At 47.3% G+C, this 24,589-nt stretch overlaps 1 protein-coding gene across 6 annotated transcripts in view; it reads right to left on the bottom strand.

Moving 5' to 3' along the window:
* Positions 1–17,527, bottom strand: part of GLCE (glucuronic acid epimerase) — a 55,610-nt gene extending 38,083 nt beyond the window's left edge. For 2 of the 6 annotated variants that reach the window (XM_055816531.1, XM_055816540.1), the window contains exon 1: positions 17,391–17,527. In XM_055816531.1, coding sequence (XP_055672506.1) covers positions 17,391–17,410 — 20 coding nt within the window. In that variant the 5' untranslated portion in view covers positions 17,411–17,527. Of the gene's footprint in view, positions 1–2; positions 103–1,383; positions 1,525–17,037; positions 17,129–17,390 lie in introns of those variants that run through there. The other 4 variants (XM_055816547.1, XM_055816556.1, XM_055816562.1 and 1 more) reach the window with 4 other exon arrangements.
* Between the last annotated feature and the right edge of the window lie 7,062 nt (positions 17,528–24,589).

Raw genomic sequence — 24,589 nt, 5'->3', positions numbered from 1 at the left:
ACCTTAAGCAAAGGGAGGTCGCTGAACTCTAATGCATCTCAGATTTTTCAGCTTCAAAAATGTATCGGTTGGTGATTTAAAGTGATTTCCCTCTCCGATTTCCTACAGGGGAGATGTGAAAAGGAGAAAAAAAAAAAAAAGGAAAAATTTGAAGTACTTAAGGATCTGCAACAGCCGGTGGAGTTGAATTTTTTCCCCTCTATCTGTAAAAATCCTCTTATTCAGTCCTGTCTGCTCTTAAGACAGCACTGCTGACGAATTTCAAGGCACAGCTCTTGACATGCAGAATCACTGAAGGATCAAGAGCATAAATGTCACTTCCTCGAGGCAGCACATCAACTGCAAAGGAGCCTAATCTGCTCTCCCCACCACAATCCTCCCCAACTGAAGAGTAAATCCTGACATCTGCCTCATGCAGAGCTTTCATTAAACGTTTCTGAAGAATTCCAATTTAAAGCCCCTATCTAAAGGATCCCAGTTTTAACTAAACCATTATGTAGTTTGACTTGAGAAACTGCACAAGTGGAAGAATATAAACTGAAAAGCTAATAAAACAGAAGTCAAAGACTAACCTTGAAACAAATTACAGCTGGCTACATCTGAGCGGTAGCAGAGCCTCTGGAATTATTAAATGAGCTTCAGAAGAGATTTAACTAACCAAATTCCACTGCAATGCTTTATTTATGGTATGTGTACCAGTCCCAAAATATTTGCTAAGGTTTTTTCCATCTCCCTTATTGCTTTTGCATATTTCCTAATCAAATCCAACAGGCACAAACCCTATGGAAGCCGGAAGATTTTTATTATTTTTTTTGACAGTATTTCATAACGCGGTGGCCTGAAGTTCCTTAAAATAGAAATTAGATGCCATGAACACAACATCCTAAACAAACGCTATATGTGGATTTAACAGAAATCGGAACACCAGCATCGACTTGAAACACCATATAATTAACTCCTAAAATGGCATTTTAATGGTCTCTGCCCTTCCTCAACTTGGCAATAGCATGTATAATTACTCTCTTATTAGCTCTCTGCATCCTTCCCTTGCATTCCCAATTTAAAATTAAACAAACACTCTTCTGTTGGAGTTTGCCTTCAAGAAGTCTTGTTTTAAAAGGATTACCCGTCGCTAAAAGCAAACTGAGTGCCATAAAAGGAGGCTTATTCGTGCACTTGAAGTCTATTTCTTTATGTATCTAACACACACCTGGATCTTTTAAAAATCTATTTGAATTTTCTTACTGAATTAGCTCAATAATCTTATCACCCATTAAAATTTACGCCAACACAACCTGAGCCTGCACAGTATTTCTTCCTATAATCCTCTTGATGGAGGCTCAATTTAATAAACAAAGGCAGCTCTAATAATTCAAATCTTACTTTCAAAGATGTGATGTGCCTGTCAGAAGCTTTCTGCAACAGCGTCAGTACATTTCTTCAGTCTCTCTCCAAGGCTTTGCATATGTTTAAGCCTGCGTCTTGCTTTTTGAATGCTGATCACTACCGTGTTTCTTTTCTCTCCTTTAAAGGATTAAACGCAACCACACAGACATTTTTATTAGTGCATCATGCACCATTAAATTGTCAGCTTGTCTTCCACAATTCTCTTTAAAAAAAATAAAAATAAATACATGGCCTTGAAAACATCTTTACAACAAAATACTAATTTTCTTGGCACTTCTTTATAAGCTGAAGCAAACAAAGCCAAAATTCGACCAACAAAGCATCACATGTATTTTCCTTACAGCCAGGTTGCAAATGACGAGAACCACTCCACACACAACATGTATTTTTAAAGACCGCTCTCTCCGCTCACATAACATCTACCAGAAAGCCCTTCATTTGGCTCCCCCAAGAGATTTATTTTTATTATTTAAGAGTTCACCCTATTGCCTTCAAGAGTTAAGGCCAGAACTCCCACATTTTGCACTCTGGTCATAAGGGAACAACTCCCAGAGAAGAAATACAAGTTTTTAACAGGAGAAAGCAGTGATATTTTCATCCGTGATCGTCTTCCATACACAAAGGATGGTGCCAACACATGTGCTGTATGTCCCGTGCCAAGAAGATGATGGCTTAGGATTCCCTGCATCTATAAAACTTCCTAAGGGTGCTCTGGATTTTTAATACCTCCCTTATTTTTTGTCAATGATTCTACCTGGGAGTGGATTGGCTCTTTTTCATACACTGCAGCTTCCTTCTCTCAAATTCTAATCTACTGATGAAGGTGCCCAAAATTTCCTTCAACAAGCTGTGCCGTGGCACAACTTTCAACTAGACCTGCAGCCCTAACTTGGAAAAAAAAACCAGCCAGCGCTGCAGAAATTCAGTTCCTGCTCAAATCGAACCCGTTTAGAGGATTCTGCCCATACAAATCTTTTACCTTGTGTCTCACTAACAAGTTTAAAAGCATTTGAGATATTTGACTTCAAAGGCACAAGACTCACTGACGCTTTAGATTTGAACATTCCTTCTGTTTTTCAGCACAGGCAGCAGAATTATCCCTGCACTTCCTCATCAAGGAGAACTCCTCTCTCAAATACTAGTAAAATTCCAGAAACCACTGTAGTCTTGTTCCCTGCTGCTGCAGAGATCAGTGCTGGGCAAAGGTGCCCTTGCTCCCTGCTGTCCCCAGGCAGGCAGGACCAGGCAGGTTTGTTACAACAGGTCAGAAGAGAATAAACAAGGAGCATCCCTGCAACAGCTTGGACACAGTCAGGAGAGTCAATCTGGCCAAGTTATGTTTCTTTCTGCTCCTGGCTTGCGGAAAGAACAGCTGCAGAGCCTGGAAATAAACCCTGGAGATTGCCTGAAGGCTGAGCATGAAGCATCCAAGCAGGTGCATTACCCCCGTTTCTCTTGCAAGGCGAGAGGCAGCTCATGCAAACAGCTTGCACCGGGGGCTGGAGGGCATCGCTCCAACAGCGAAGAAATCCCTGGGGGAACCTTCAGAAGAGGAATCGAGATCTCAGCACAGGCAGACATTGAGCCAGCTTCACAAGGACTGCAGTAGGTGGAGGGCGAGAGGACAGAAACCCAGCAGGAGAAGGCACAAGTGACACTTCACACAGCCCCGAGGCACGGAGAGCGGCTCTCCTCTGTTCCCAGGAGCCCAAAGCCCCACTGGCAGCAGCAGCCCAACGTGCCAGCACCTCCGCAGAAAACCAGCCAACTTGCAGGTTGAAGGTAAACCCCCCACACACACAGTTGCGCATTTAATCAAGAGCTCTTACGAATACACGCATAAAAGGAGAGAGATTTCTAACCATCAGCAGAGACAAGTTTTTGCTCTCTGCTCCAAGCCATCTGCTTTGTTTGAAGCTTTGCTCCACTCAGCTTCACTTCTCCCAACTCGGCTTCAGCGCCGAAATGAAGCTTTGGATTCCTGTTATATTTCTGAAATTACAGTGATTCCAGCACAGTTTGGTAGGTCATTAATACATGTTACTGGGCGATTAGAACCCTTTGCTTGCAACCTGCAATTTCAGTGCAACCACAGCAGTGTTATCAGATAATGTGTTAATAACCTGCTGTGTCTAAATACGGTGTTACAGAGATAGGCATGTGCTGGTTTCGGAACAACAAAACAAATAGCCAAGCACACAGATTTTACACAACCAGTTCCAAACTCCCGACTGAAGATGAAATCCTGTTTCTAGATACAGGCTAACACTTTATAAAACATGGCAGGAACTCAGTACCCTCAAACACAATTAAAACAGCAAGGACTTAGTGTACCCTTTTTTTTTAAAAAAATATTAAAAAGGAGTAAAGAAAAAAGGACTACTCGTAACTGCCCACAGCTTGCCATAGGAGGTACAGCCTTTACAGCAGCATGGGAAGGCTGGACAACAACGTAACTCCAGCTTTGGTATAAAGTTTTAAGATGCTCTCTGGAGGAAGCCTCACATAAAAAGAACAAGACTTTTCCACCTTTGATAACAAAAGTTTTGACTGCAGGCAAAGCTAACAGAGGGGACAGGTTAACTGTTAACAGGTTAGCTCTATAGCTAATAAAAGCTATAGAGGAGGTAAGTACTCAGCCTCACCAGGAAAGACTTCCAATAGCAGAAGCAAGAGAATCTCATCCTAAGGCCAGCAGGATACATCCCGAAGACATGGTCCAAAACCAGTTTAACTAATTTCGTTCATATTACTCTCATGAATCCATAAAAAATAAAGTCCTCCTATCTGGGCGTCAAGAAGAAATGTTATCTTGTTTCTATTAAACAGAACAGTAAGACCTCCTATCTTACTTCAGTGATCTATAAACCAGAATTTGTTGATTCTAAAGCCCAAGATTATTAAGAGGAAAAAAACCCATCATCTCTACTCCACTCCCAGCTGTTGCAGATTTCTGACACTGAGCCACAGGCACAGGCAGGACGCCCAATTTCTTCTCTGAGCTGCGTTTTAACATTTTTCCTATCTGAATCAAGAATCCCACAGGTTCAAATTACACAGTTCAGATCAAGCATCTGACGTGGCCATAAAGCCCAAGATCTGAATTTCTGCTTTCATACAATGCCCGTTGTCAACGTGGCTCCTCTAAATGTGTCGTGCCCATCCATCAAGACAGAGATGGATGTCTTTTCCATAACCCAGCGCTACTGGTGGTACGCACAGCCACGAGAGCAACGTGGAAGCTGCAACCCGACGTCTCTGCTAAGATGCCAAAGGCCAGCGAAGACTGACGGGCTTAACGTTATGTACTGACCTGCTAGAAGAGAGCGGAGGAGAAAAGGTGCAGGCACAGCAGCCTGCTTTCAGTGCACCGAACACACCGTGTTTCACACCGACATTTGTCTTTTATTAAGAGCGCTTTTCAATTTCAATAAGGTGGTTAAAGTGATAGCACCCAATTAACTGCTCAGTAGGAGGACAGCATTAATATTCATGAAACATTCAAAGCAGACGTGGTATTCTTAATTGTCTGAACCCACCACACAACAAAGCAGCACTAATACTGTACCATCTCTCCAAAATATATTTTAAAAAAAATAATCAATATTCATTTCAGTAGCTGATTTGGGTTCCATTCTGATTTTTGCCCATTTAAACACCAGTGTTCAGCTCTACCAAACTCTGTTCCTAGTGAAAGAGGAATTTTTAGTCCCATAGAAAGAAGAACCAGCCTAATTCAAGCCCACGGGGTTAAACCTGTCTAACCCAGGTGCTGGCTGCTGCAGCAAGTCCCTTAATTTGAGCTACTGAGGCAGTAAAACTGTCCCTCCCCAGTGCTACCAGTGTTCAGTCCCAACACAGCCGGGTTTTCTGACTGCAATGTAGTGCAAAGTGGTTAGAGTAACAAAAAGAATAAAAAAAAAAAAAGGAAAAAGTGCCCATTTAAGATTGCTGTTCTTGTCCTACAAAGTGGGGGCTCTGTTGGGTTATAAGAAATACGATTACAAAAAACACACTCAGACTAACTTCTTTTGTAGACAGTTCTGGGTTAAACACGAAGGACCTGCCTGCCTCCAGTCACCGAAGCCGAGCAGGAGCTCCTGCAGCTTCCCGAGCAAAGCAAACCTCTGCTGAACAGCGGCAGCACTGTACACTTTGCTCTTGCAGCTGCATGGGTTTGTTTTATCGACGTCTCGTTTTTCCATCCTCATCAAGACTCCTAAGCCTCCCCCAGGCAGCTCCGGCCAGGAGGAGCAGGGTGCCAGGGGCTCTGTGCAAACCGCTGCTCCCCAGCCTGGCAAAAGTTAAGCTTGCAACGCAGAACGGTGGAATTAATTTTTTTTTTTTAAGCGCGTCCCAAGAGAAATAATCGTAAATAGCAGGACGCTGAATCATACTTGGGTACCAAGGGGACCAAACTGTACTCGGGTACCAAGGGGAGGGGGTTTGCGATGCACAGAAGTGACATCAAACACGGTGCAGGACCTGCTGCAACCCGCCCCGGGAAGCAGTGCCGGCAGGGGGCGCTCGGGTGCCGAGCGAGAACGAACCCGCGCAGGCTGGGGCTGGCTCTGCCCCCGCTCCGCAAACGGGGGCGACCAGTTTCGCCCCCAGTCCTCGCGCTGCTGCAAATGCAACCTGTTCGATCCAAAGGCTCATTTGGGGCTCTCTTCCAGCCCCAGCAAAACGGCTCTGCTGCCCCGTTTCAAAGGGTCTCTGCAATCCCACGCACTGGCCGCAGGTGGGTTTGCTTTGACAGCAGAGACCAGAGAGTAAGAAATCCCGCTCCGGTCCCCAGGGAGTCCTTCCACTTTGGGAAACTGTTTAAGGGGAAACGTGCACTACCGTCAGTCACGCCAGCTGTTAAAATAAGGAGAAAGCAATGTCACAAGTCAAGCCAAGCGTCTTGTTAGATATTTTTTATGCTGCAACATTTTGCAAAGAAAGCTTAAATCTTCTTGGAGAAGTAGACAACTTTATAGCAGCGCAACTTGAAATTCACTGTCAGCACGCAGGGACCTTGTTAACAGTCCTGTGAGTATTAAAACGCAGTGCATCACAAGTTGTATCTTGGCAAGATAACCTCCGAGTGCTCACGTGGAAACTGAATGTAAGGGCTGCAACCGCTAGGAGCCATTTCGATTGTACAACTTGCCCCACCTAAGTAACTACTGGTCATCAACAGTCCTTCTGGAGCAAGAAACATTTTACCACATGTTATAGATGATCATTTGGAAGTAGCTGTCACCACAAGGATTAAGCCTACAGTTACAGCACATGTCTCCAGGCAAACGTAATGAGCTGTGCACCTTGGATTGTACACAGCATAAAATATGCAGGGTGAGAACTGCACGCTGTGTCACCCATGGCAGGGAAAACGCAAGGAAGGGGAAGACTGATAGTTGTATTTTTGCCATTTACATCAAGTTAATAACTTCTATGTCAGACAGGTTTTTAGGATCGCACAGGTAGATTTAAGGCAAAATCAAAATACGTGATTGACAAGAGCCTGCAAAACCAAAATCCTGTGTGCTGCTCCACCATCGCAAGAACATGCACCTTGCAAGCACTGCACCCCTAGCAAACGTTGAGGGCGTAAAGCTGGCTGTCCCAGGGATTGAACACTAGCTTTTCCAGGCACTGAACAGATCGACTTTTGACCTCCCGGTACCGTGCCCTTTTTGTAAACACACATCAGGAACAAGCAATTTAGTAAGCGTCAGAGAAACACAGCATCACCTTAAATCTTCTATAAAATGAAAAACAGCCATTAAAATGTGGCGGATCTGCAAGTGATCTGTAAGCTTTTATTTTCCCAAGCCACCAATGCCATAAAAAAGTTTTGTTGTTTTTTTTTTTAAAAAAAGCATTTAGGTAAGAGACTTAAGAATTATATCTTTAAAAAGGTGAAAAGCTGATAAATCTCACTCCTGCAAGAAAGCCAATTTTTGCATATAGCTAAAAAGTGTCACAATTATGCATTACTATACAGCCTGCAGTGTTGTGGCAGCCCATTTGCATATCTATTACTCTATAAATTTTACAGTCCACAAATACCAAGAATACTTTACTGTTACTGAATGCCGATGCCAAGATTTGCCTTTCTAAGAAAACTCAGAACTGTGTGAAATCCTTTGTCTAAAGCATAATATTCATTGCTGGTGTTTACTGCAATTCTCAGTTCTGCGACCCACATAGCTTACGGTTTAAGAACAAATTCACCTTCTATATATGTAATGCTTCTGTAAGATATAAGACACCAAAAATTTACTTCTAGATGTAGTTCAAAGATCAAATACGAGTTTAAGGACTAGATGTGCGTTGTGACCAACTTTCTCCATGTTATACAAATAGGGATACATAACCTCCTGCCCAGAGCAGTAATAAACCACACACTCAGCAATAAAAAAGCCCTCTACTGAAACATTTAGTGGAATAAGACCAGTGACTATTGAGGAAAGCATCTGACAGACATTAAATCCAAAAGCACATCTTGCATCTGTCCATTCTCACCTCGCAGCAAGGTGCCGATCCCACTCCTACCAATGAGCATTCAAGGTTTTTGATACCGCATGTCAAAAATGTGTTTGTGTGAATGCCTAACTTAGTTAGATATAGGGTAATTCCCCCATCAGAGATAACCAAATATATGTCTTCAGTAACTTCAGCGGGTTAAAAGCTGGGGCATGAATGTACCTCCCCTCTTTTTATTCCAGTGTGATGTTATTTTGTATATTATGCAACGAAGTCCAAGTGTTGCATTAAGTTTTCCATAATTCTTCACTTTCTGTGATAACGTAATAGAAACAGTTCTGTTAAAAGTCTAATTCCCGGCAGGCTTAATATGAACATTCTTTGAGAGTGCTGCTCATGCCTAAAAACAGGCATTAAACAGCTAAAACATTTGATGTTTGGAAACAAAGTTACCCATCTGCCAAGGGTTTTGGAAGCATTACATACCAGGAAAGATTTTCTGTTCTAAAACCATTTCATGTTAAAGAAAAATCTCCAGACGTGCAAAGCTTAAAGCTTAAAAATAATCCCTTCCACTTACTTCTAGCTCTCCCTTGCAAAAACGTTTGTTCACTGCAAAGCACCACTTTCTTGTTGCAAACAGCCACCCATCGCATAAGATTGAGCACTTAGATTTACCTTACTTCTACAAAATAATGGCTTTTATAAATTAATCATAACACTTAAAAATAACTGACCTACTTTGCTTGGCCACCTAGGATTCGCTGCGCACAAGCATCCAAGCTACGAATTACCACCGTGCCAATGGAAGTGTGAAGGTACTGCGCACCAAGCTGAGATTTCATGGCAAGTCGCTGCACAACCTGCGCTGTCTGCAAGCTTAGCTGCCTTCAGATCGCTGCTGCGGGGGCTCGCCAAGCCTCCCAGCATGTCACTCCAGGTACTTCCATCAGGTCTCCTCAAACAGAAACGCTACAGCGCGGCTGACGCTGGCATCAGTGGCGTGCTCCTACCCACTGGAAGTACTTGAAGCGACAGAGCAGGGAATGGCAGAAAACCCCCTCTGCTGAGGGAAGCACTGAAAATAGCTTAAAAGAAGAAAAACAACGCATCTCTTGGTTGTAAAGCACCCACAAGGCTAGGGACAGGCTTCCAAGCAGAGCGGCTGGAAGACAAGCCCAAGAGCAAGTGGCAGGGAGCACCCTTGCTGGGAGACAAAGGCAGGGTGCTCGGGGTGAGAAACAGCCTGGGGCTCGCAAGGCCACTGCCAGCAAGGAGCATCTTTGCAAGCTGAAGGGCTGCGGTACATCTGTAACCGCACACACCGAGTGCTGGGGCTCTGGTCTGTCCGGGCTGTGGAGGTGACCGAATTCTTACCCTTTTTGAATCCTAAATCTCTGCCTCCTGCTTTAAGTTAGCATTAACATATGGTTGAACAGGATGAAGCTGTTCCTCCCACCTACCCAAAGGCAAGTAGCTTTTCTGAGAGTTTATCTGCCTGGGAAATTGAGATTTTTCTGGAAGAATACTCAGGGCATGAAAAATATGGCAAAACCCACTAACATGTGGAGGAAGGTGGCTGTCATTGTACAAAGCACACAGATCTCCAACACCTCAGTTGTGGGAATGGCATATAATGGAGATTTTATTTAAATTCACCTTCTGCATGGCAGCTCCAGTGCAAATTTATCATGTGGGCAAGGAAAAAAAAAACCAACACTCAAAATCAGTTATAGTGTGAAACAGAGGTGCACAACTGAGAATAATAAAAAAAATAATCGTAGCAACTCCAATTATAACATCTTCCAATTATAGCATCTTCCCTGTTCTTCCGCTGACGCCTCATCCTTCATTTTCCTTGTCTGTGGAGCAACCATAATGCTGTTCGTGTTCTTCACTATGTTTTGATTATCAGTAGAAAACCTTGCAAGCTGAGGGAAAGTTCTTTCCAGCAGTTTCCATGGCTGTGTTTCCATGGTTGGGATAGCTGCTCGCAGCCAGCAGCACCACGGCGAACCCCAGCCACACGCCCGCAGAGATGACAGGCTCCCGGGCCGGCACAGGCAGCCCCAACTGCAGATGTGTTTTCCCTTTGACTACAACCAGATGGTCCCAGAGCAGCCAGTAGATCCCACTGGCAACCACGCATCACTGAAACGCTCTCCTTCTTCGGGGTATGAAGTATGTGATCTATTTTGGTTTCTCAGCTACATGGAGAAACAGTATACGTATATAAAAAAGAAACCACACTGAGAAAATTACTTCTCCCTTACTGCAGCAGAAGATGCTCTGATCTCATTTGTTGACATTTATCATTAGGAAGAGAGACATCTGAAAGCCCTGCTAGGAGAGGAAAGCTTCTTAGGGTTTTTAAGAAAGCCTACATTAAACAGCACGGCTAGCAAGAGCCGATTAGTCCTTCAGCTTGAGATACACAGTACAGTTAACACAATTTGATTTTTTTTAGGAGAACGTAAAATCAGCTAAGACAACAAAACCAGCAGTCTTCTGTACTCAACTTCCTATTCAGGTACCTTTTTAACAGGAGATCTTGATGAATAAATATGCCTTGAAGTCATAGCTCAACTCCCCCAAAATCAAAGTCAACATTTTTAACAATATATGCTAAAGAAATTTTTATTTTTCCTGCTTATCAAAAAGCCGAAGCGCAAGTCAGATGGACGCAGACCAAAAAAAAAAAAAAAAAAAAAGAGTATTTTCAAAGGCCCCGCCGCTTCAAACCACAAGCCAGAATCCTATTTTCAGAAAAGCACATTGTTACGACAGAGGCTTCTGCAGGTGTACGACATCCTCTCTCTCCAACATCTTGAGGCACTCAGCAACTAAACACATCCTAAGCCCACTAACTCGGCTTTGCTCGCTTATGACAACCAGTTGCAAACGCAAAGCATGCTCTTAAACAGTCAGCTCCCTAAGCAATTTAACAATTAATCCTTGTATCTGTTCAAATGCTGCTTAAAACAAATCATTAGAAAGAAAATTAAGCCAGCAGACATCCCTTATTTCTTACTCAGTCAAAACACTATCTAGCCCCCTCGTAAAACATCAAACTAAACAAGGCAATCCAAGAGCTTTTCAGGGAAAATATGAATGCAAAAAAAAAAATGATTATCAAATATTGTGCAAATGTTACCTAACTGGATAACCTTCAGGTCCATTTAAACAATTGAACTCTATCTCTAAAACTGTGGCAAATACCACAAGCATTCAGCAAAACGGACGTACCAACCACGCAGGTTAGGAAGCCTGCAGCTCCAAAAGCTTCAGGTACTCCACGGGAACGTATCCCACCGTAAGCAACGAGAACTGCACTTGTAGGGCTTGATTTTTAAAGATGGTTTTGTTGCCACAGCTACCTTTGCAGCCTGGATGGCACTGAACGCCGGTAGCCAAGCCAACGGGCTGTTAACGAAGCAGGGTGGGAAGCGGGTTGACGTTCACCCATTTTGAGTGACCAATAGAAGCAATTTTTTATTTCTTCTTCAAGTGTTTTTTGCAGGAATTAATTGGTATCTTTTGGTATGTCCAAGAATATTTCCATGGGAAATTCAAATATTCATTAAACATAATAACTGGTAAAATAAGCTCATTCTGTTCAGATTTAGATGTCCTTTTTTCTATAAAGGCAGGAAAACAGCAAAAATACTCCCTCAGGAAAACCACACCCAGGAAGAAACAGGGAAATCATTTCACTTTCAAGATGAAAATCACAGTTTAAGAGGAACAAAACTGCCTTTTCAAGCACGAGGCACACTTACTGAGGGTGAGGTCAACCTTTGGTAACTCCGAGACCGAGAAGCACAAATAAAAATCCTGAGCTTTCACCTCCAAGGGAAGCCCCATGGCCTCACTGGTTCTAAGAGCTCCTGATAAACTGCTTTTGTTTGAGAGCTTTCTGGAATTTCCTGCATACCTTAATGCAATGAAAAAGAGGAAAAGAAATGCACCAACACCCCATTTCCTGCGCTAGACCCGCTCAGGGACGCTCCTCTCAAACTTGCCTGTTCAGAAGGCTTCTCACAAACGCACAGCCCAAACAAAGTAAACCCACCAGCACCCTACAAGGGGCACAGAAAAAGTTCTAATACTCAGGAACCGACTTGGATTTTCATGGCAAGAAGCAAGGCAGAAAACGCTGAGCTTGAACGAAGCCGCTTTAGAAGCCAAACCAAGCGTTAACCTTCCTCGGTGCCACCACATACAAGAAGATCAAGTGCTCTGCCACCAAGTCGAGCTCATTTTAGCCTCACTCACTTCAGCTCTGCGCTTACCTTGCTTTGTTGTGGGTCTGCATTAGCCCTAAAAGCCAGCAGAGGTGGGTCACCACCACTCCTGCTTGCAAACCAGCATACCTCCCCAGCGCCTTCTCCAGGGAACATCCAGAACACAAAACACTGGACCCTGCTCGGCACGGAAACCCTTTCCTCAAGTGAGCTTCATCAGGCAGACTTTGCTCCTTAATCCAGCCCATCTGTGCATGTCTCTCAACCTGGCTCCAAACCACACGCACACTTGCTGAAGTTTAAAAGTCTTACCTGCTATTTTACATATTCTTAAACTAATACTGCTGTGGAAAGCCCATTTGTAAATAACCTTAATCAAATAGAAACCTTACTGTTCTCAACCTTACCAAGGTCAGAAGGAGACACGTGTTAAAGTTCAAGCTAGAAGGGTTTTGGGGTTGTGGGGCTTTTTGGGGGGGTGTTGTTTGGTTTTTTGTTTGATATTTTTTTTGAGTGGCTGACCTTCCTGCTTAACATTTACAGTTGTTTCAGGAAATTCTGTGTTAAGGTTTTTATTCCAATGAAACAGAGATAGATTATTCCTGAAACAGCTGAGATTCAGTGCTCCAGAGTCTCTATCTATACAGTAGAGATTGCATAGGCAGCAACACAGGTATTCCCCAAACATCTTAATTTCCAAGTGTGACTTCAGACCACAATAAACTCTAACTCCTGAAAACATGGCCAAACTAATTTATTCTGTGATCAACAAGCTACGTGTAATCAAGAGTCTGTAAATCAGATTTTATAAAGTGACATGAGCCAACTGGTTCCTATGTCAGGAGACACCAGCTGATCTTTAACAATACAAGCAATATAAATGAGGGAAAAAGAAAAGGTGGCATACTTGAGATAAGACACTAATTAAAAGCTCATTTCCTTTGGAATTAGCAGTGAGCCTTCTTTAGAAGGATCTTATTACCTTGCATTTTATCTGTCACCTCCAATATTTCAAATTCAATATTAACATTTAAAACACAGCTGAGAAGCTACATGTGGTTTTCATGTAAACTTTGTTAAATACTAGCTAGATCATTACAAAGTCTTTCTATCCTGCTGCAGGTTTGCACACTGCTTCACACAGATTAAAAGCAAGTGCCAAGGCTCACCTGTGGCTCTGTCGCCAAGTACGGCACAAATTTCAGCGGCAAGGAGGGATTAAAAAGCCAGCAGCCCACTCATCACACAGAGGATGTGCCATGTTCCAGCGCTGACAAGACACTGAGAAGGAGCAGGAAGCAAAAACGATGCCAAGAGGAGATGAGGTGAAAAAACAGAAGCTGCAACTGTGGAGCACAGCAGAGGGAGTCAAGAGAATAGCGAGTGCTGATAGGAAAGCAAATTTACATTTTGTTCTTGAAATGCCAAGTGAAAATCCAGCATAACTACAGAAAAGCTGAAGTTGCACTAGGCTTACTTGCATGAGCAAACAGTCCCCAAATACAAGCGTTCATTCCCAAATTTTATTTAGAAGCATCAGAGTTTTAGCATTAGGGGGGAAAAAAGAGGAAAAATCACAAAATGGCAATATTGTAAAAGGGGAACAACTTCCGACATTTTAGGTCTGCAGCACAAGGCTAAACTGATGAGTCAACTTGCTTTGAAAACCTGCAGAAATTAAAAGTTTTGACTGTGGCTCTGACATGAAAGCTAGTTCATTAAAAACATACCCAAATACTAAAGTAACCAGTTTAAGAAATACCTCATTAAAAACGTACCTTAAAACTAAAGTAACCAGTTTAAGAAACACTGCCAAGTAGAAGCCTTTTAATCTTAGGGCTCAATTAAATGTTCAGAGAAAGAGAGCTACTTTAAATGTAACCTCAGTGAAATCCAACGTATTATTTCCCTTCTCTTACCAAAGGGGTAGAGATCCTGAACAGAAAAGAAAGAAGAAAACCACTGAAGACCATTAGGTAAAAAAACCCACAAAGCAGCAGTTTTGATTCTCACCTACTTACGCTACAATGGTACCATAGGTGACCACTGCCACTCCTGCCAAATATTATTTTTAGGGGATCAGGGTTTTCTTTTGTGGTGGGTTTTCTGTTTTGGTTGGCTGGGTTTTGTTTTTTAACACATTCTACCTGTTTCTCTGAAGCAGTCACCCAAGACCTCTTTGTTTACCGCAGCATGTGCGCTAGCAAGTGACTAGCACACCTCTTGTTTTTCCTGCTGGAGTAGCACTATAGACTCAGCATTACAAATGGAAGCACTATTGTTAAAGAATCAATTGGACAATGAAAGAGCTGAGGACACTTGTCTTACAGAAAATTACTGTCAAATGTTGCCAGACCCAGCCTTCCCTCTTTCTGGGCCACCAGCCAGATACTAATCATTTCAGGTCCCTACTAATTTTTAGCTGTGTGACACACTGCGTGATACAAAAAGGGCAGCTTCGTCCAGGCTGTGCTTTAGGATACTTCTATTGATTATTAAAAAAAAATAAATAGCTACTTATCCTAAATGTAGACAGTGACATTATTAGCTCATGAAAAGTTAAAGGACTTCCTGTGGCACCATCTGAAGGGACACTCTGTATCTCCTTATTAAATTAACTCTTCCTACCTTTATTAGAGCACAATGGCAAAAGCCATTCCACAAGGTGGGCAGACAAAATAGTCGTGGAAGTTACACTGTATCTTGGTAAGAAGGGATTCACTCTTTTTAAAAAGGTACAAAGAGCACCTGGATAATCGAGATGCCTTTGACCTCAATTATATTTATCGATCACCAACTGTATCAGAAGGGTTAGCAGTCCACTGAAGTGAAAACAATGCCTTTAAATAAACAGAGCACAGTATTTCACCCAGATTTCACAACTATGCCAAAGAACATCTTAGTAGGGCAGGATGCCTCTACAGATATATTGAATATTGTTAAGGCTCATTACAACTGGCCAAGTTTAAAGCACATAATGACCTTAAAAACCTTTCTTACTTGGCCAGCTCTAACTAGGAGAACTATTAACTATTGGCAACTCCTGCGTCTAATGGAACAAGCCAAAAGGCTCAAGTTCCTAACAGTCAAAAGAATAAAAACAGCCCCAAGCCCCCACAATTTTTGGGCTGCGCTCCCCTGAAGCCAACAAGCATCAAGTGGAAGAACCAGAAGATCACACTCCTGTACGCACACGGATCCTCTTCCACTACCTGGGAAGCTGTGAAGTATTTGCTTTTGCAACATTGAAATCTTGCTTAAAGGCAGAATATATTAGCTAAAACTTTGCATCATAATACTACGATCGTGCATCTTTCTTATGCTACTCAAAGCAGGCAGAAGCAGAACAGCCCACAGACACTCAAACCTATCTGCAGCTACAGCATGAGCACACCTTATTTGTGTTCTCGTGACTCTGCCTTACAATAAAGTGCCCAAAATCTCTTGCATTACAAGATATCTTCAACAGTTTCATGCACGAGGTCTGTAGCAGCTGATCTGCATGTTGTATTCTGAACGAAGCCACAAATCCTGGAAGGTACTGTCCTCATCATTTGAGCACTCACCTGCACTCCCTCTAGCTCTTACAAAACCCATGGGTATTTCTTTAGCATTCCCTTTCCCAGAGAGTGCGTCAATCAGGTTTTCTCCTCTTCACACTCTTCGAGTGGGTGTGAATTCCAAGAGGCACAATGAAGAACACATATAGGCCACGTCTCTTTGCATTAAGTCTCGCTGAGGAGGGTGACTGTTCCCATACTAACATACCTCCAGCACAAAACCCACTTCGCCGCAGCCTTGCTAACAAAGCTGACTGCATCTCGTTATGCCTGCTCCAGCGCTCGCTCGGAGCACGCCGCAATCCTTCACGTAAATAGGTTTACAGGTGGCTTTTACTTCACCGGTTCCAGAAGCACGGGGAAACCTGCAGTTTGCTGGTACAGAAGCACTTTCTGAGCTTGGTTTGACAAAGCCTGACACACCTTAAGCTCCCAGTGAAAAACCACGTAAGAAAGCTCTCCGAGTTGAGTTTAGCTTTCCAGACACCCAACTCGGCATCTCAGCCTTACTGCAAGCGCCTTGGTGTGGGCTTTGTTACACTTTGACATCTCGGGTACAGACGCAAACACGCGCAAAATGCCTTGACGGAGCCAAAGAGCACCCACAGCTGAGCAGGGGCAACCCTGCACCCCGCCGGGCCACAGCAGTGCTTCCCCTAGGGGTATGTGATGTATTTATTACCATATGTACAGAGAGAAGCTGCCTGAGGAGCGAGACCCCTCAGGCCCCTCTCACCCAGCAGAAGCAAAGTTGCACGACATGTTCACACCGCTCCTGACGACGGCAGGGCCCGCGGGCACAACCCGCCCGGTGATCCCCGCTGAGGCCCAGGAGGCAGCTCTGCCTCCCCCTGAACAAACCCACCGGGTTCTACCGGGACCCGGAGGCCTCAGTTAGCACAATTTCCCCTGCTAGAGTTCGGTGAGCCTTAAGCCGCTGGGTGTTTTCCAGGCAGCTGAAATCCCACCGGGTGGAGAACAGCGGGTGCCCCCGCGGGTCCCCCCCCGGGCTCTGGGAAATGCCGAGCCCCCCAGCCTGGCCCAAGCACGCCCGGGCACCGGCAGCGCGGGGCGAGTCCGGTGGGCCCCGGCTCCCCCTCGTTCCCCGAGCAGCCGCCAGGCCGCTGGATGATACAACCGGCCGCTCCGAGCCCCCGGGCCGCCAGCACCGACCGCCCGCTGAGGGAAGAAGCGGCCGCGGGGGCCCGCCTCGGGGCTGAGGGGCCGCGGCGGCTGCGAAGAGGCTGAGCGAGGCCTGCCGGGGGAAGCGGAGGGAAGCGGAGGGGCGGCGGGCCCCCCGCGGGGCGGGGGCGGCGCGGCCGGGGGCGGCGGGAAGCCGGCCCGGTGCCTACCTGCGGGGGCGCGGGCCTCGCTGCCGGCGGAACCCCAGCGCCGGGCAGGCGGGGCCGCACGGAGGAGCCGCACCCCGCCTTCCCGCCGCGCCGCCAAATGGGGAGCGCGGCGGGCGGGGCGCGCCGAAGGTGTTGGCCAATGGGAGGGCGCGGCGCGGGGCGCGCCGTGACAGCGGCGCCGGCGGGGCGGGGAACGGTGGGCGGGAGGGGCCGCCGCACCGGGGACAGCGCGGGGCCGTTCCCACCGCCCTCAGCCCGGCCCAGCCGCACGGCGGGCGGCCCCTGCGCCGCCCCCACCGCGCTCCCCCCTCAGTCGCGGCCTCGCCCCGCCCCAGCCACCGGCGCACCCCTACCTGCGCGGTGCCTGCGGCATGGGTTACGGGGGCGGGCGGCGGGACCTCCCGGGCAGCGGCGGCGCTCGGCGGCCGCGGCTGAACCCCAGCAGAACCCCAGCGCCGGGGCGGGCGGGGGGAGCGGAGCGGGCGGCCCGGCCCCGCCCCTACTTCCCGCGAGAACGGCGGGTAGGGGCGGGGCCTGCCGCCGGCCAATGGCGTGAGCAGGGACGCGGGCGGGCACTCCGGGAAGGGGCCACTGCCTATTGGCTGCGCTGTGCCACGCCCCTTGGCAGCGCGCACGTGGAGGGGCGCGGGGCGGGACCGCCCTTTAGTGAGGGGGCGAGGCGGGCGCCGGGGCGGCTGCCGGGTGGGGCCACTAAAATAACGTGTGAGGGGGGGTTATTATTTTACTAAAGTAATCTGTGAGGGTTTTTTAATTTAAAATAATGTGTGAAGGTTTTTTTTGTTTAAAATAATGTCTGAAAGTTGGGGTTTTTTACTAAAATAATGTCTGAGGGGTTTCTTTTATTTAAAATAATGTGTGAGGGGTTTTTTACTGAAGTAATCCGTGAGGAATTTTTGTTTGAAGTAATGCACGAGGGTCTTTTCATAATATAATGCCTGAGAGTGTTGTTTTGGGGTTTTTTCTAAGATAATGTGTGAGTGTTTGCTTTTTTTTTTACTAAGGTGATGTGTGAGGGTGCGGTTTTTTTGCACAGATGACGCATGAGGGTTTGGTTTTTTTACAAAGATAAGTTGTGACTTTTCTTTACTAAGCTAGGGTGTGAGGGTCTGGGGTTTTTGGCTGAGGTGACGTGTGAGGGGGTCGGCAATCCTGTACAAAACGCTTCCCTGCAGCAGGGCGTGCGTCTGCCCGCTGGGGATCCGGCCCCCGCCCCCCCCGCTGGGGTGCCAAGGGGTCCCCAAGGGGTCGCCCCCGGCTCTGCCCCTTCCCGGTGCCAGCTCCCACCATAAGGCCCGCTGGGCCGCAGCCGCCCCATGGTTTCCCGAGCAATGGCAAACTGCACCTTTCACAGATTTTACTGTACTTTTTTTGTCTAATTCTCTGTTGACGTCTCTGTTGCCAGGAAAACTGAATTTTACCTGTTCCTGCTCAGCGCACAGAAATCTCCTCCTTAGCCCTCTGCTGTAATGTGGGGTGACACATCGAGGCGCAGGGCACCGTCCTCCATGCTGGTGGCGATACCCAAGCCGGAGACACCCAAACTCTTCCCCCCACAAACAAACCACGTCCCTGCGCAGGGGCAGGCGCCGAGTTCCCCTGTAGCGCTTCCAGCTCTTGCCCCAGCTCCTGCAGAGCCACTTTGCTCAGCCGAGCAGGAGCAGCGTTCAGCTGCCCCAGGGGGTTTGCTGCCTGCTGCTGCTTGCAAAACCCCCTTTAGTGTTTCGCAGCCTTGCCCGCCCCACACCCCGGCCCCCTGGGCTGGCTTCCACCTAAGCTCACCCACCAGCTCCAAAAAAGCCCTTGCCGGGTGCCGGTGCGGATCTGGGAGCAGGGTGCTGTGGGGAGTGTGGGCTGAGTGTGGCGGGGGGCCCTTGGCATGTCCCGGCTGGATGGACCCTCGCAGCCCGGTTTGTGTGTGGGCTGCACGGAGGTGGCGGTGATTCACCCCGCACCACCCGAGCCCACCTGCCTGCCGGTCTTTGATACCAACAGCCTCTCCGTGCTAAAATCCAGGTTTGGGGCGCTCCAGCTGGAAAAGGTGGCTTGACCTTCCACTGATTTTAAATTAACCAAGTAAGGCGGCACTCAGCAAGTGTCTTAATTACAGTGTTATCTTCATTACTCATTAGCAGACCCAGGAAGGTGCTCACTGGAGGTGAGGGCTCGGCATTGCCGTGCCACCTTCACCCTGTGGCAGCAGAGCACGGCCTTTCCATCTTATCTTCAGCACCCGCAGCGCGGCAGCGGTGGGAGCAGGGTGCATGTGTCACTTGGCACCTTACCGGGGCGCGCTGCAGTAAACAAGGACGTGTATAAAAAGCACAGATCTGGGTGTTGACCTTTGGTTGTGTTGCATAAGCTGGTGAAGGTCGTAGGCTGCAGGGACCTCTCAAACACTGGGAGTCTGGTGGCTTTGCAAAGCAGGAATAGTCTTAAAAGTATTGTTCTCTTAGCTTGGCCCAAAGATTGTTCCCATGGCAATAACCACACATCCACACCCCGCTCCGTTGTCTAAGTTATTCGTTAGTCTTATTTGTCACACACCATGAAAACAAAATCACAGGGTAAAATGCAAAGTGATTTACAGATAATGAAAGGTTATTGCCTTCTGCTGTTCCTCTTTGTGCGCAGAGGGAGCGTGCGGCCGGAGCCAGCCACGCTGAGAAATCTCCATTGCAAATCAGTGCAAAATCCCACTGATGCTTTTACATTTGCCAGATGTAATAGGTCGAGCAGAATACATCTTTCTGCTTTCATGTAACAAGTTCTTGAAGTGCTGTACAGGAGGTACCTTTAAATGAAAAAGAAAAAAGGAGGGGGGAAAAAAAACCAACCCAAAACCCAGTTTATTTCATCAAAATGCAAGATTAAAAATAAGGTGTCCAAGTAAAACTTGAGGGCCCCTTTCTGCCTGACGTGACAGCACAGCGGCTGTCCCGGCTTGTTTAAGTGCTCTTAGGAGTCTATCTAAAAGCAAATAGTGTCCTCAAAGTGTATTGTAAAGAAATATTGCAGGTGCTTTTGTTCCAGCACGGGATAAGGGATTTCAGCACAGGCCTCATCTACTGTAATGCATTTAAATAGAGCTTAAAAGATGCGGTTCGCATGCTAGCATAAAAAAAATTTACATTGCAATTATTATCTTGTTCCAGATTAGCTGCTGTGCCCTGTCTGCGAAATCCTTTCTTTCCGCCAGCCCGATACCAAGCTCGGTTATTCTCCTTTCAGCCTCCTCCTACACTGGGCTCTAAGCTGATGATTCATGTATTAATATGTGGTTATTTGATGACTCCTCTACCTCCACTGCTGCTATCTGTCTCTAGCAATGGAAGGAGGAAATGAATTCTTAAAACCTCAGGAACAAATAGTCCATGCACGGAGATCAATCCTGCTCCCGCTGACGTCAATGGAAACATTTCCATCGGCTTCAATAGGGGCAGAATTAGTCCTATATATCAGATATTAGCTTGATTTATAACCTCGCAAAACTCCGTGTGGCTGAAGGGGGAAAGCTGTATCTGTTAAAAATAACTTGTGGGAATTAAGTGACTGTCAAAAATATTTCTCTTTCGAGGGGGAAACCAGCTCTTGGGGCTGTTGGTTCTGAATGGGGGGCTGCCTGTGGGGAGCATCCCAGCCCTGCTCAGCTGCGGCCAGTGCCGAGACCCCCAGCTCTTCAGACAGGGCTGTGATGAGTTACTGCTCTTTAATTAACTTCTCCGTCCCATCCATCTCCGTTCCGAAAGCTGGATGGCTGCAGCAGAGCCGCTCGATGCCCCCTGCCGCGGGGCAGTCCCCGACCCTCGTCCCTGCAGGGAATCACCCGCTTTCAAAACAGTTTTTACTGCCCGAAAATAAGAACTTAATTTAATTCCAGAATTACCACTGTGGCCACACACAGTGCACCGAAGCAGCCGTGCTGGGCGTTAGCAGCGGGCAGAAGGAAAAGCCCCAAATATCCTCTTCTTACTGGGGCACGAGGGATGAACGCTGCCTCGGCTCACCCCTGGCACCCCCCGCTCCTCAGTCCCCAGCTCCACCAGTCTGGGACCAGTGGTGCTGGGGACAGTAGGGACAGGTCACGTCCCCTCCCTGTACAAAATCTCACACCCAAACTCCCAGCTCTGGAGCATCTCCCTCCCCAGCCCTGCCAGGCAGAGGGAACAAGAAGACCCAGAAATCATCACCGGTCCTTCGTTTCCCTAATTAGAAGCCACCAGCTAATGAGATATCATCCAAGCAAAATATTAGGAGTCGCATAATAATTATATCAATGAAATCAACAACAATTTAACAGCAAAGGTTAATTACATTTATTTAAAAACCTGATAGACAAAATGATGCTCAAACAGTTGGGCAGACTAATTGAAAGCTAATGTTGCTCTTAAATTGAATTTCAAATGAATTTTACATCCATAGTTCATTTTGCTAATTTCATTCCTTGTATCCTGTAATTTGTTGGCAGTGATTGATTACTTAAGTGAATAATATCTATGTACCAGGACCACTTAGTAATAGAATATGCCAAGTGTGATCATACTGTTAATAAATACAGTTTCTTCAAGGTTTCTCTGTCTGGATTTCAGAGGAGCAGGGATGCGGTGCCGGGGGGGTTGGCCAGCCGTAAGCTCCTACTTGTAGTTTCTTTTTAACAACAGGTTGCAAAAACCTTCCTATGCTGATGGCAGCTGCCCCCCGCAGCCCTCCGGCAGCACTGATGCACGGCAGCACTTCATCACCTCTCAAATCCTCATTTTCATTTGCCAATGGATGAAAATTTATAAATTGAGGGGTTGTCAGGGAATATTCTGCACACAATATTCTGTGCAAGAAGTGCCGCAGCCAGCCTTCTCCTCTCCGACCTGAAGCTGCGGACCCCTGATGTCCCAACACCGAGACCCCATGTCCCAAGGCTCAACCATCACTCTCAACCCCATCAACTAAAGCAGAACCCCAACAAGCGCTGCTGCCTCTTCTTGGCCTCTTTGAAGCATCCGCTGCTGCAAAATGAATGCAATTATATCTTAATAAAATTTTAATACAGGGAATTATGCACTTTGCATCCAACCAACAATTAGCTGTTGCTATGCTACAGCCAGAGTGTAATCACAATAATGAAGGCAGCCAAGGGAAGGCATTAATCAGGAGGTGTATCATTATCCGGCCTCACCCCCTGCCTCCCCAGCTCCTGATACGGAGCCTCCTGTTGCTTTAACATGAAAAACAACCCCAAAACAAAGTGGACCCTGGGCTTGGAGGGAGCAGCCCCTCTCTGGGCACCATTTCCCATCCCAGCTGTGCCTTGGTTTGGCCAATGAGCCGAGGCTGCCTGCACCCCACTACTCCGGCTCCGTGCCCACTCCAGCGCTGAAACCCCACGAGCAGCAGTGATCCCCCCTCCCCAACTTTCACGTCTTTTAATCATTTATTCCTTGGATCCAAAGGAAACATCCGATGAACCGGAGATGTGGGGGAAAACGGCAGCTGACGGAGCTTCTGCGGATGGAAGGGGAAGAAATTCATTAATTTTTCATCGCCATGGCTGGGACGTGAGCAGCTCAGTATTCATCATGTCAGCAGTGACCTTGATGCTGCCTCCATCCTCCCTTGGAGAGCGGTTCCCCACCATCTGCTGAGCATCAGCCTGCCCTCCTGCCCGCCAGCGATGGAAAACACCCCGGGGTGGGAGCGAGCGCCGGCAGGCGGGTACCACTGCTGGCATGAGCAGGCAGGGAGCAGGCAGCTGAAAGCCTGCAAGATGCTTGCATGCTCTGGAGCAGCAAAACTACCTCCTGCAACATGCCGAGGGGGTGCAAGCCGGCACGTTGCAAGCCCTAAAACAGGAGGAGCAACCAAATTCCTCCCGACGAACCATATGCACGGCTGCAAAAGGCCGGCGGTGTGCGTGCTGGCGGGCAGGCTGCCAGCCGCAGAGCGGACATGCTATGTTGCGGTGTCCCCAAACACCGACGCCTTCCTCTAAAGGAAAAATAAAACCCAAAGCCCACCTGGCTTGCAAGACCCTCCTACCCTTCAGAAGCACAGCTGAGTGCTTCTCATCAGGGTGGTATCCCCATTTCTTGGGTGTTTTGCAGGATTTTCCCCCAAACCCCCTCTGCTTTGGGCACCCTGGTGCCACGATGCTGAAAAAGAGCTAAATTTGCTTTTTTTTTTTGTTTTGTTTTGTTTGGAGATGCTGCAAGCGTCGGAGCGCTTCAGCACCCTGCAATTCAGTGGGGATGTGGAATGAAAATGATTATCAGCAGACGCATAATGATTCATTCTGTTTATAATTGCTTCAAAACGTAGGGAGAGTGGGGAGATGTAATTAACTCTTCTTTATGATTGAGATGAGTGTGTTTTCCTCGGCCATGTGATGCTGCCACATACAGCCACAATTTTTTTCTGGTGCATAGATGTATGCATGTGAATGGAGTCAATCTGGGAGTGTAGCTGAAATATATCCCTAAAACACCATAGCTCCACATGCAGGAGGAGTATGTATTTCCCTGCAAGCCCCAGGAGGCTGCAGCTGTCCTGATTTTCCCTTGGATGTGGTAAGCAGGATCTTACATCATCCCCTGATTGAAACAGTCCCCTTAGTGATGGCGCGTGGGCTGCCATCGCAGCGATGCTGGTAAAGGGGCACCCTGGTCCATGCCCCAGAGGATCAGCCCAGGGGTTTGGGGTCACATCCAGGTTCCGTTTCGCAGCGTGGGTCTCTAGCAAAGACGCTGAGCAGGTTTGGTTTCCTCGGCTGAAGCTTGGAATGGACACAGAGCTGCGATGGGGAGTGCAGAGCTGAGGAGAGCCTGTGCAGAGCAAGCTGGAGCTGGAGGAAATGCCACCAGGGGATGCGGTGGGATGGAGAGGGAAGGGGAGCTCCTTTGCCACGTGGACACCGCTAACAGAGCTCCGTTCAGCGAGCTGCCTTCCATTTCCATCCTGCCACTAATCGAGGAGGCAAGGAGCCCACATTAGGCAAGGTTAAAAGAAAGTAACACTTGACTTTGGGATCTTCACCTTGTGCTGTGTGTTCATGGGGCACCGAGAGCCCACTGTCATCTGTCCATCCATCACGTCAGCCCTGGCCATAACCCAGAGGGGATCGTTACCCAGCCCATCTATCGTGCTGCCTGAAGCAGATTTGGCCACGGGGTTTGTGTCACGGCCCCATGTCAAATGATTTCTCCTCTCTAGCTCCAGATTTCCCAACATGCTGGAGCCGATTGCACAGCCCACATCCTCGCTGCCTCCCCAGTCACCTGCTGATTTAGGCTAAAGTGATGAAACCAGCGTCCCAGCCATTCTGGGATGAGGCTGGTGGAGTGGACTGCCAGCACGGCACGAGGGTCCCAGGTGTCACCCCAGGAAGCCCTGCCACCTCCCTGCAGCATGCCTGCCCTGTCACCTCCAACAGGAGGGACTGGGGCAGGGGCTCGCTGGGGTTGCAAGAAAAACAAAAGCAGGAAGGTGTATGTCCCAGTGTTGGGGGGTTCTGCCTCCCTCGCCATGCCTGCAAAGGGCAGTG

The sequence above is a fragment of the Falco peregrinus genome, chromosome 1 (assembly GCF_023634155.1).
Source record: "Falco peregrinus isolate bFalPer1 chromosome 1, bFalPer1.pri, whole genome shotgun sequence".
Taxonomy (NCBI): Eukaryota; Metazoa; Chordata; class Aves; order Falconiformes; family Falconidae; genus Falco; species Falco peregrinus.
This window is presented reverse-complemented; position numbering and strand designations above follow the sequence as displayed.